This window comes from Salvelinus namaycush, unplaced genomic scaffold (genome assembly GCF_016432855.1).
Source record: "Salvelinus namaycush isolate Seneca unplaced genomic scaffold, SaNama_1.0 Scaffold1961, whole genome shotgun sequence".
In the NCBI taxonomy this organism is placed as follows: domain Eukaryota; kingdom Metazoa; phylum Chordata; class Actinopteri; order Salmoniformes; family Salmonidae; genus Salvelinus; species Salvelinus namaycush.
The window spans coordinates 169-13915 of record NW_024058743.1 but is presented as its reverse complement, the minus strand read 5'-3'; the positions used below and the strand labels follow the sequence as shown (position 1 = coordinate 13915).

The window sequence follows — 13747 nt, the reverse complement described above, 5'->3', positions numbered from 1 at the left end:
AAAATGGTGGAGAAAAAAAAGTTGTGTCTTTTGCTATCGTGGTTAGCTAATAGAAATACATATTGTGTCTTCCCTGTAAAACATTTTAAAAATCAGAAATGATGGCTGGATTCACAAGATGTGTATCTTTCATCTGGTGTCTTGGACTTGTGATTTCATGATATTTAGATGCTAGTATTTACTTGTGGCGCTATGCTAGGCTATGCTAGTCAGATTTTTTACTGATGAGGGTGCTCCCGGATCCGGGATTGTGACCAAGTAGAAGTTAAAGGACAATCTGCCCCTCTATATTTCCAAGTATAATGTTGACCTCATGAAAAAAAAAATCTGGGTCCTCCTTGTTGTAAGCATAGACGTATGTTGCATAACACGACCTTAGTCCCATATATTAGAGTCTCAACGCAGGTAAACCTGCCAAACTCATCAGAATGTTGCTTCAACATTACAAAATGAAGTATTTTGTTCATCATCCTCCCATTTTGTTTCGAATGAAATGATAAACTTCTGAAACCCAGTTTCCTTTAAATGTCAATGCCTCAGTATCTGTTAAAGAACTGTGATTCCTGCATGAACACAATATCCACCTGTTTTGATTTTAAATATGTCATAACCTTGGTGTTTAGCCTAGATAAAGACAAGGTAAAAATACAAGATGAATTGTATCCTTTTTACTATACAAATGAAGGTAGCCCATGTGTTTTTCCAGGACTCTGAAATGTTGATGTACGTATATACAGGGTGTTACGGTACAGAGTCAATGTGGAGGCTATATACAGGGTGTTACGGTACAGACTCAATGTGGAGGCTATATACAGGGTGTACCGGTACAGAGTCAATGTGGAGGCTATATACATGGGGTACCAGTACAGAGTCAATGTGGAGGCTATATACAGGGGGTACCGGTACAGAGTCAATGTGGAGGCTATATACAGGGGGTACCAGTACAGAGTCAATGTGGAGGCTATATACAGGGGATACCGGTACAGAGTCAATGTGGAGACTATATACAGGGTGTTACGGTACAGAGTCAATGTGGAGGCTATATACAGGGTGTTACGGTACAGAGTCAATGTGGAGGCTATATACAGGGGGTATCGGTACAGAGTCAATGTGGAGGCTATATACAGGGGTACTGGTACAGTTTCAATGTGCAGGGGCACTGGTGTCAAAGGTATTTGAGGTAATATGTACATGTAGGTGGAGTTTTTAAAGTGGCTATGCATAGATAATAACAGAGAGTAGCAGCAGCGGTGGGGGGGGGGGGGGGGGGGGTGCAAATAGTCTGGGTAGCCATTTGATTAGCTGTTTAGGAGTCTTTTGGCTTGGGGGTAGAAGCTGTTTAGAAGCCTCTTGGACCTAGAATTCACGCTCCGGTACTGCTTGCCGTGCGGTAGCAGAGGGAACAGTCTATGACTAGGGTGGCTGGAGTCTTTGACAATTTAAAGGTCCTTCCTCTGACACCGTCTGGTATAGAGGTCCTGGAGGGCAGGAAGCGAGCATAGAAGTTATTTAGCTCGTCTGGTAGGCTCGTGTCACTGGGCAGCTCTCGGTTGTGCTTCCCTTTGTAGTCTGTAATAGTTTGCAAGCCCTGCCACATCCGACGAGCGTGAGAGCCGGTTTGTAGTACGATTTGATCTTAGTCCTGTATTGATGCTTTGCCTGTTTGATGGTTCGTCAGAGGGCGTTGTGGGATTTCTCGTATGGTTAAATGTTAGATTCTTCAAAGTAGCCACCCTTTGCCCTGATGACAGCTTTGCACACTCTTGGCAGTCTCTGAACCAGCTTCACCTGGAATGCTTTTCCAACAGTCTTGAAGGAGTTCCCACATATGCTGAGCACGTGTTGGCTTCTTTTCCTTCACTCTGCGGTCCAACTCATCCCAAACCATCTCAATTGGGTTGAGGGCTGGGTGATTGTTTTTTTCATTATTTATTTAACCTTTATTTAACTAGGCAAGTCAGTTAAGAACAAATTCTTATTTACAATGACGGCCTACATCGGCCTACCCTGTCCAAATATGATTAATTAATTAAAAAAAAAATACAAAACAGACACCTATACAAACGACAGCACACAGACGCACACAAACAACAACATCATACCTGCCCAGACCCATCAGGTCACACCCCATCTCCAGCGCCCGCGTCACTCTCCAGCGCCCGCGTCACTCTCCAGCGCCCGCGTCACTCTCCAGCGCCCGCGTCACTCTCCAGCGCCCGCGTCACTCTCCAGCACCCGCATCACTCTCCAGCGCCCCCGTCTCCAGCGCCCCCGTCTCCAGCGCCCCCGTCTCCAGCGCCCCCGTCTCCAGCGCCCCCGTCTCCAGCGCCCGCATCACTCTCCAGCGCCCCCGTCTCCAGCGCCCCCGTCTCCAGCGCCCCCGTCTCCAGCGCCCCCGTCTCCAGCGCCCCCGTCTCCAGCGCCCCCGTCTCCAGCGCCCGCGTCACTCTCCACGACATAGCATCAAATTGCATCCTTTAGTTTCTTTCCGTCGCCCGCATACTTTTCAATATTTAGATAATAAAGCTTTTGACCTTTTTATTGATGGATCTCCAAGATGAGCGATGAGAAAAGTATCGTCCAACACATCAGATATTTGTCCCCTTTTCATCACAGTAAAAGACTTGGGCAAGAGATCACCGTAACTGATCACGGCACCTCACATTGTTTACTGCTTGACTTCCTGCACCTCTCATAAAATATTATCTCAAAAGTGTTGTAAAGTCTCTGCACCTAAATATAAAACCTTTACCGGCATCTATTTTTTCAAATACTGTGCAATACATGTACATCAACATTTCAAAAGGGTGGGGGGAAAAAAAACCCATGTGAGATTTGAACCCTTGACAGAATCTGTGACAATTACGTGGACTAGGCATTTTACACCAGCCAGTTAAGTAAATGTGATAATTGCTTTGACGATCAGAACATGCTGCTGATACTTAGATATATTAAGAACACTTTGAGCCATGACCAAGTGTTTGAACACATCTAACTACTTCAACCACTTGAATTGGATAATGACAGGATATACAGGACCTTCAGAAAGTATTCACACCCATTTACCCCAAAATATCAACGTGGGAATTATGTTTGTAGACATTTTTACAAATTAATTACAAATGAAAAGCTGAAATGTCTTGAGTCAATAGGTATTCAACCCCTTTGTTTTCGCAGGACTCTTTTGTTGAAGATGTAAAACATGTCTGTTGGTCTGATGTGTATGAGGAAGTGAATCCAGATGCAGCACTGGAAATATTAGTACAATTATTGATGTCAATTGCTGACACGCATGCACCTATTAAAAAACGCATGCACCTGTTAAGAAACACATGCACCTGTTAAGAAACGCATGCACCTGTTAAGAAACCCATGCACCTGTTAAGAAACCCATGCACCTGTTAAGAAACGCATGCACCTGTTAAGAAACCCATGCACCTGTTAAGAAATGCATGCACCTGTTAAGAAACGCATGCACCTGTTAAGAAACGCATGCACCTGTTAAGAAACGCATGCACCTGTTAAGAAACCCATGCACCTGTTAAGAAACCCATGCACCTGTTAAGAAACGCATGCACCTGTTAAGAAACCCATGCACCTGTTAAGAAACGCATGCACCTGTTAAGAAACCCATGCACCTGTTAAGAAACCCATGCACCTGTTAAGAAACGCATGCACCTGTTAAGAAACGCATGCACCTGTTAAGAAACCCATGCACCTGTTAAGAAACCCATGCACCTGTTAAGAAACCCATGCACCAGTTAAGAAACGCATGCACCTGTTAAGAAACGCATGCACCTGTTAAGAAACGCATGCACCTGTTAAGAAACCCATGCACCTGTTAAGAAACCCATGCACCTGTTAAGAAACCCATGCACCTGTTAAGAAACCCATGCACCTGTTAAGAAACGCATGCACCTGTTAAGAAACGCATGCACCTGTTAAGAAACCCATGCACCTGTTAAGAAACCCATGCACCTGTTAAGAAACCCATGCACCAGTTAAGAAACGCATGCACCTGTTAAGAAACGCATGCACCTGTTAAGAAACGCATGCACCTGTTAAGAAACGCATGCACCTGTTAAGAACTGATAGATCCACCTGGACAATTTTATGGTTCAAATAAATGATGCAAAAGAGGGCAGGCTGCTCAGCTGATTGGTTGACATATTGTCAATTGAGAAATGTTGTGACTAAACTTAACAAAAAGAAGAATAAATTATAATACCAAACTAAGACAAATGACATAAAACACAATGGATGAAAATACTTTGGAGTACCTTAAATGATATCATGGGCAGAAGACACAATTCATCTCCATTTGTTCATTGAAGTTAATGGGTAATTTGTAACAAAACCTTTTGCCAATAACTTCAATGACTATTTCACGTGGAAAGTTGGGATGAACAGTGAACAGTGAACCATCACTATTTTTTCTATAAAAAAAAATCTAATATTGAAAGAGACGGATTGCTGTTTTGAATTTGGTCAAGTTTGCGTGGGAGAGGTGGATAAACTGTTACCCATCAATAGACAACCTTGATGAGAAACTATTGAAAATGGTAGCAGACTGTCCTGCCACAAATATTTGCCATGTCTTTAACCAAAGTCTAAAGGAGTTTGTCCACAGGTGTGGAAGGGAACTAAAGTAATTGCTTATAAGTAGTAAGGCACCCTTTGCTGGTTCTAACAGCCGTCCAATCAGCTTGCTGCCTGTTCTTTGTAAATTGATGGAGAGGACTGTGTTTGACCAAATGAAAGAACAAGTTAACTAAAATAAATGGATAATGAGATGATAGTTGGAGCTGTATTGTTAGATTTCAGTGCAGCCTTTGATGTTATTGATCATAAATTGCTATTGAAGAAACTCACTTGCTATGGCTTTACATCACCTGTCATCACATGGTTGGAGAGTTAATTAGCCAATAGAACCCAGAGAGTGTTCTTCACTGGAAGCTTCTCTAACATCAGATATGTACAGTGTGGTGTCCCTCAGGGCATCTTCAATGGAAGCTTCTCTAACATCAGATATGTACAGTGAGCTGTCCCTCAGGGCATCTTCAATAGAAGCTTCTCTAACATCAGATATGTACAGTGTGGGGTCCCTCAGGGCATCTTCAATGGAAGCTTCTCTAACATCAGATATGTACAGTGTGGGGTCCCTCAGGGCATCTTCAATGGAAGCTTCTCTAACATCAGATATGTACAGTGAGCTGTCCCTCAGAGCAGTCCAGAGAGTGTTCTTTACTGAAAGCTTCTCTAACATCAGATATATACAGTGTGGTGTCCCTCAGGGCAGTTCCATTGGGCCATTACTCTTCTCTATTTCGACTAATGATTTGCCACTGGTCTTACAAGAAGAAGCTAAAATGACTACGTCTTCTGATGATTGCACACTCTACACATCAGCACCTACAGCCAGTGAGCTCACCGAGACTCTTAGTAAGGTGTTACAGTCAGTGTCAGAATAGATAATTAACAATAAACTAGTCTTAAATAGATCTAAAACCAAAAGCATTGTGTTTTGGTTCAAAACATTCTCTTAGACCTAAACCTCAAACTGGAGTTGTGTATCATGGGGGTGACCGTGGTCAAGTTGAAGAAGCTGAACTCTTAGGAGTAACATTGAATGGTCAGCTGTCATGGTCAAGTTGAAGAAGCTGAACTCTTAGGAGTAACATTGAATGGTCAGCTGTCATGGTCAAGTCATATTGACAACATCGTGAAGATGGGGAGAGGTACTGTATGTCTTTTATGAAAAGATATTCTGTGTTTTTGACACAAAGATCAACAGTACTAGTTATTCCGACTCTGGTCTTGTCCCATCTGGATTAATGTCTGGTAGTACGGTCAAGTGCAGCAAAGAAAAGCCTAGCAATGTTTCAGCTGGCTCAAAACAGAGCAGCACACCTTGCCCTTAACTGCACACACAGAGCTAGCATCAACAACATGCATGCAGGTCCTTCCTGGTTGAGGGTTGACGAGAGGGGAACTGCTTCTCCTAGTTTACTGAGAAATATTACTCGAAAAATCCAGATATTCTGAATAGTCAAACATTCCGCTCAGACACCAATACTTACCCCACAAGACATGCCACCAGGGGCCTCTTCACAGTGCCCAAGTGCAAAACGAATTTTAAACAGAGAGCCATGATCGCATGTACATTTGAAGTCGGAAATTTACATACACCTTAGCCAAATACATTTCAATTTAAACTCAGTTTTTCACAATTCCTGACATTTAATCCTAGTAATAATTCCCTGTTTTAGGCCATTTAGGATCACAACTTTATTTTAAGAATGTGAAATGTCAGAATAATAATAGAGAGAATGATTTATTTCAGCTTTTATTTCTTTCATCACACCAGCTTAATACGAAATACCTACTATAACACAGACCACCTGAATACTAAACATAGACCACCTGAATACTAAACACAGACCACCTGAATACTAAACACAGACCACCTGAATACTAAACACAGACCACCTTAATACTAAACACAGACCACCTTAATACTAAACACAGACCACCTGAATACTAAACACAGACCACCTGAATACTAAACACAGACCACCTTAATACTAAACACAGACCACCTGAATACTAAACACAGACCACCTGAATACTAAACACAGACCACCTGAATACTAAACACAGACCACCTGAATACTAAACACAGACCACCTGAATACTAAACACAGACCACCTGAATACTAAACACAGACCACCTTAATACTAAACACAGACCACCTGAATACTAAACACAGACCACCTGAATACTAAACACAGACCACCTGAATACTAAACACAGACCACCTGAATACTAAACACAGACCACCTGAATACTAAACACAGACCACCTGAATACTAAACACAGACCACCTGAATACTAAACACAGACCACCTTAATACTAAACACCTACCATAACACAGACCACCTGAATACTAAACACAGACCACCTGAATACTAAACACAGACCACCTTAATACTAAACACAGACCACCTTAATACTAAACACAGACCACCTGAATACTAAACACAGACCACCTGAATACTAAACACAGACCACCTTACTACTAAACACAGACCACCTTAATACTAAACACAGACCACCTGAATACTAAACACAGACCACCTTAATACTAAACACAGACCACCTGAATACTAAACACAGACCACCTGAATACTAAACACAGACCACCTGAATACTAAACACAGACCACCTTAATACTAAACACAGACCACCTTACTACTAAACACAGACCACCTTAATACTAAACACAGACCACCTGAATACTAAACACAGACCACCTTAATACTAAACACAGACCACCTGAATACTAAACACAGACCACCTTAATACTAAACACAGACCACCTGAATACTAAACACAGACCACCTGAATACTAAACACAGACCACCTGAATACTAAACACAGACCACCTTAATACTAAACACAGACCACCTTAATACTAAACACAGACCACCTGAATACTAAACACAGACCACCTGAATACTAAACACAGACCACCTTACTACTAAACACAGACCACCTTAATACTAAACACAGACCACCTGAATACTAAACACAGACCACCGTAATACTAAACACAGACCACCTGAATACTAAACACAGACCACCTGAATACTAAACACAGACCACCTGAATACTAAACACAGACCACCTGAATACTAAACACAGACCACCTTAATACTAAACACAGACCACCTGAATACTAAACACAGACCACCTGAATACTAAACACAGACCACCTGAATACTAAACACAGACCACCTGAATACTAAACACAGACCACCTGAATACTAAACACAGACCACCTGAATACTAAACACAGACCACCTGAATACTAAACACAGACCACCTGAATACTAAACACAGACCACCTTAATACTAAACACAGACCACCTGAATACTAAACACAGACCACCTGAATACTAAACACAGACCACCTGAATACTAAACACAGACCACCTTAATACTAAACACAGACCACCTGAATACTAAACACAGACCACCTGAATACTAAACACAGACCACCTGAATACTAAACACAGACCACCTGAATACTAAACACAGACCACCTGAATACTAAACACAGACCACCTGAATACTAAACACAGACCACCTGAATACTAAACACAGACCACCTGAATACTAAACACAGACCACCTGAATACTAAACACAGACCACCTTAATACTAAACACAGACCACCTGAATACTAAACACAGACCACCTGAATACTAAACACAGACCACCTGAATACTAAACACAGACCACCTGAATACTAAACACAGACCACCTGAATACTAAACACAGACCACCTGAATACTAAACACAGACCACCTGAATACTAAACACAGACCACCTTAATACTAAACACAGACCACCTTAATACTAAACACAGACCACCTGAATACTAAACACAGACCACCTTAATACTAAACACAGACCACCTTAATACTAAACACAGACCACCTGAATACTAAACACAGACCACCTGAATACTAAACACAGACCACCTTAATACTAAACACAGACCACCTGAATACTAAACACAGACCACCTTAATACTAAACACAGACCACCTGAATACTAAACACAGACCACCTGAATACTAAACACAGACCACCTGAATACTAAACACAGACCACCTTAATACTAAACACAGACCACCGTAATACTAAACACAGACCACCTGAATACTAAACACAGACCACCTGAATACTAAACACAGACCACCTTAATACTAAACACAGACCACCTTCCTGTTTGGGCTGCAGGGGCAGTATTGAGTAGCCGGATAAAAGGTGCCCATTTCAAACGGCCTCGTACTCAATTCTTGCTCGTACAATATGCATATTATTATTACTATTGGATAGAAAACACTCTCTAGTTTCTAAAACCATTTGAATTATATCTGTGAGTAAAACAGAACTCCTTTTGCAGCAAACTTCCTGACAGGAAGTGGAAAATCTGAAATCGATGCTCTCTTCTAGGGGCTGCCTATTAAAGTCCTTGAGATTTATTCGTTTAGATGCACTTCATACGTCTTCCACTAGATGTCGACAAGGAGTGAGAGAAGAAATGAACTGTGTAACTTGATCTGGGCTCGTATAATTGCTCTTTCTATGACGTGTCACCAGTTTCCTGTTTTCTGGAGAGCGCGTCATGGGACCTGGATTTGCCTTCTGATAAGCTGTCGTTACGGACAACTAATATCTCCGGCTTTGATTTTATTTGATACATGTGACCATATCATCGTAAAGTATGTTTTTTCAATATAGTTTAATCAGATTCTTGAAATTTTTTCGGGAGTTTTGCCGTGTTCCGTTCTCTTCCGTTTGTTGACATGGAGAGATTCGTGCCACTTGGCTAGTGCGCTTGCTAAATCGAGAGGGAAAGAGGCCATTCTAAATCCAAACAACGATTGTTCTTGACAAAGGACCCCTTGTCCAACATTCTGATGAAAGATCAGCAAAAGTAGGAAACATTTTATGATGCTATTTCATATATCTGTCGTACATGTGAACTAGTCGTTGGCGCCCAGCTTTTGGGTACTCTAGCTATACCGAAGCTGTATGTCGTAATGAAGTTATTTTTAGAATTCTAACACGGCGATTGCATTAAGAACTAGTGGATCTATCATTTCCTATACAACAGGGGTGTCAAACTCATTCCACGGAGGGCCTAGTGTCTGCAGGTTTTTGGTTTTTCCTTTCAATAAAGCCCTAGACAACCAGGTGTGGGGAGCTACTAACTAATTAGTGATGTTAATTCATCAATCAAGTACAAGGGAGGAACGAAAACCCGCAGACACTCGGCCCCCCGTGGAATGAGTTTGACACCTGTGCTATACAACATGTATTTTTTAGTTATGTTTATGAATAGCTATTTGGTCAGAATATGTGTGTCAGAAAAAGTGTCAGAAAAAAATCCGGACGTTGTGGGAAAAAGACGCTACGTTAGCACAATGTATAACCACTGATTTCAGCTCTAAATATGCACATTTTCGAACAAAACATAAGTGTATGTATAACCTGATGTTATAGGACTGTCATCTGATGAAGAATATCAAGGTTAGTCAAAAATTATATATCTTTTACTGGTTTGTTACGATCGCTAACTTTTACTGCTGGGAAATGGCTTGTGTTTTTGGCTATTGTGGTAAGCTAATATAACGCTATATTGTGTTTTCGCTGTAAAACACTTAATAAAGTGCTTCTACACCTGCATTCTAGCTGTTTGGGGTTTTAGGCTGGGTTTCTGTACAGCACTTCGAGATATTATCTGATGTACGAAGGGCTATATAAAATAAAATTGATTGATTGATTGATTGAATAAATCGGAAATATTGTCTGGAATCACAAGATGCCTGTCTTTCATTTGCTGTACACTATGTATTTTTCAGAAATGTTTTATGATGAGTATTTAGGTATTTGGCGTTGGTGTCTGTAATTATTCTGTCTGCTTTCGGTGCAATTTCTGATTGTAGCTGCAATGTAAACTATGATTTATACCTAAAATATGCACATTTTTCGAACAAAACATAGATTTATTGAATAACATGTTATAAGACTGTCATCTGATGAAGTTGTTTCTTGGTTAGTTTGGTTGGTTCTTGGTTAGTTAGGTTGGCTTTGTGCATGCTACCTGTGCTGTGAAAAATGTCTGTCCTTTTTTGTATTTGGTGGTGTGCTAACATAAATATATGTGGTGTTTTCGCTGTAAAACATTTTAAAAATCGGACATGTTGGCTGGATTCACAAGATGTTTATCTTTCATATGCTGTATTGGACTTGTTAATGTGTGAAAGTTAAATATTTCTAAAAAATATATTTTGAATTTCGCGCCCTGCACTTGAAGTGGCTGTTGTCATATTGTGCCCGGCTTCGGGCTTGCAGCCCAAAGAAGTTAATGCTCCAGGGTGAATGTGAAGCGAGGGATTGAAAAAGCAAAAAAATCTCTGTAAATTGTATAACTCAAGTATCAAAAGTATAGTATTTAATACCTGTAACAATACCAAAATAGAATTTAGATTTGAAGATAAAAGTTTAAGATTGTTTCTCCACCAGGGCATCTATATGTTGACTCTTGAGAATACACAAGGACAAAGACGGAAAACAATTTCATTCCAGATTTATTCCACAACAGAATACATGAATAGCAAATATTTTAACTTGGGTACAAGCAGAGGTCATACTATTCTGTGACTAAAGGCCTTGTCAGGAATATATGAGAGAGAGGGCGAGAGAGAGAGAGAGAGAGACAGACAGGAGGATAGACAACAAAGAGGAGAGAATGTGACTGTCTCCTCTCCTCTACAGGTTGTTGTTGGTTCAATCTGAGGAACGAGAGAGAGAGAGGAATGAGGAGTGTCTCCTCTCCTCTACAGGTTGTTGTCGGTCCACTCTCTCATTCCATTGTAGGCGTCTCTCTGTTGCTTGGTGTTGGCCCCTGTGGTATTCTTCAGATTGTCCTGGAACTGGTCTTGATCCCGACCTCTCTTCAGGTAATCACCCAACAACTGGTCAGCCCTGTATGGAGAAGAGGTCAAAAAAACTCTCCCTAATACACCTGGAAAATGGTAGACTTCACAAACTGCACATGTAAACTAAACTGAGGGAAGCGAAACTCTCCTTCATTTACCAAAGTAACTCGAATTCTATGAAACTATGGATACATCTGACACGGTAACTTATCCTTGATCTCTTATCTTAAAGTGCTTTTGACCGGAGCCCAAAGAGGTTTTTCATATTTTAAAAAATAAATATTTCCTTCATATGAAAAAAAAAAGTCTTATTTTTGTATATTTTTTTTTACATGGTAGACAAAATCCCCCCCCCAAAATTCAGTCAAGTTTACAAAAATTGCTGGTACATCTTTTATATTACCGGGAATATTCCTACCTAGGCATGCCCTTCTCCTCCAACGTGCGTCCGTGTGCGGTTCCGATCCCCGGTACATCCCTCACAGACCGGTTTCCCATCGGCTCCGAGACAAAGTTCAGGTGCTTTTGAGAAGTGGTGGGGGGTCCTGTAGGGAGATAAAGGGAGACAATGTCACGCCCTGACCGTAGAGATCCTTTTTATGTCTCTATTTTGGTTGGTCAGGGCGTGAGTTTGGGTGGGCATTCTATGTCTGGTGTCCTTGGTCCTCCTCTCCTTCTCCCGACGACATTCGTGACAGACATATGGTCTGTAAAAACTACACTGAAGTCCACAGAAAATATACCTTTACTTGCAATAATATTGTTCTGTGGCAGGAATGATCTTTAAACTTTATTTTTTATCTTTGATAAACCATTGTATCGTTCCGCATTCTTAAGTGTATACTAAACCAGGACCCGTCTTTTTGTAGCCAATTTTTTATTATTACTAAACCACAACCCATCCTATCGTATCACATCCTGATTACTGAACCAGAACCCATCCTATAATATTCTGATTATCCCCCCCTTTGCCCAAAAAAATTACAACATTGAATAAAAAGTTGGTCCCAAAAAAAAACCACATGGTGTTATAGCAATCTGGTGCCCGACTTCACAGTCATTGTGGCGAACAACCATTTGTCGATGCAATGTAACGTCTGCCATGTAGTCAGGCAGAAACACCCCCTTTGTGTTCACAGGGTCTGGGAGGGACACTAGGAAAGGACAGCTGAAGAATGTCCCCTTGAACAACTATATATATATATATATATATTTATATATAATATACTGTACTCAGCTAAATATACTGTACTCAGCTAAATATACTGTAGTCAGCTAAATATACTGTAGTCAGCTAAATATACTGTACTCAGCTAAATATACTGTAGTTTGCCATAATTTACCATAATAATATAATTTACAAAAGCCAATCACCAATATCAGTGTCCTCGAAAAAGTCGACTTTTCAGGAATTGAAAAAATATATATACGTATATATTATATAATATATATATATACATTTTCTGATCTTTTGTTTAGTTTTGTAAGTTGTTTTGAATGACTTTGATTGGTCCTAGAGTTGATGATTCACATGCAGTACATGGAGGAGAATATTAAAATGCCAAGGTTTTTCCAGGACGCTGAAATTATAAAAAATGTCCTGTCAAGTAACGCAGTCACAATAGTACAAATTACCACAAGTTACTACAAAATACAATTTAGCTTACATTTTAAAATTAGAAAACAAATACTTTTTTTTTTAGAAAAGTTCAAAAGTGATTTCACAAAGAAAACATGATCATATTTACCTTACAAACAGTAAATGTGTTTAAATGTAAAAGATAATAAAATAAAAAAAGATAAAAAGATAAAAGATAAAAGATGGTCTTACCGTTCTTGTTTCCAGACATGGTTCAGTCGGAGGATGGAGAAACTTCAACTCAATATAACTCGATCAGGATGACACGGTGTCTGTCGGTCTGCTGTGGCTCGATTCATTTTCCTCTGGTATAATAAAGACTTGGGGTGTATTCATTAGTGCACACCGTAGCAAAACAATAGCAAAAAAAAAGCTTCGTAACGCAAAACATCTTGCAATGAAAATTTGAGTTTCTATTGGGCAAATTCAGTTAGGTACCTCCACTTCCTGCTCCAACCCAAATGAACAGAAACGAAAGTCAAAAGGAAATGTTAAGTTTTGATTTCCTGAAGACGTGTGGGGCACAACCAGTGTGTGTGTGCAGGGTGGTGTGTGTGTGTGTGCAGGGTGGTGTCTGTGTGCAGGGTGGTGT

At 40.5% G+C, this 13747-nt stretch overlaps 1 protein-coding gene across 1 annotated transcript; it reads right to left on the bottom strand.

Annotated features, from left to right (window-relative positions):
- Positions 1-11147: 11147 nt before the first annotated feature.
- On the bottom strand, positions 11148-13434 carry LOC120037883 (barrier-to-autointegration factor-like). Its single transcript, XM_038983850.1, has 3 exons — positions 13348-13434; positions 11935-12061; positions 11148-11562 (listed from the first exon to the last, which is right to left on the bottom strand). Exons 1-3 carry the CDS (start codon positions 13364-13366, stop codon positions 11415-11417), a joined length of 294 nt encoding a protein of 97 aa, XP_038839778.1. The 5' UTR covers positions 13367-13434; the 3' UTR covers positions 11148-11414.
- Positions 13435-13747: the final 313 nt, after the last annotated feature.

Excerpts from the sequence above, each read along its gene's own strand:
- LOC120037883 (XM_038983850.1), bottom strand. Across the intron at positions 11,563-11,934 it reads GAGGAGAAGGGCATGCCTAG|GGCTGACCAGTTGTTGGGTG; the intron begins GTAGGAATATTC and ends TTCTCCATACAG.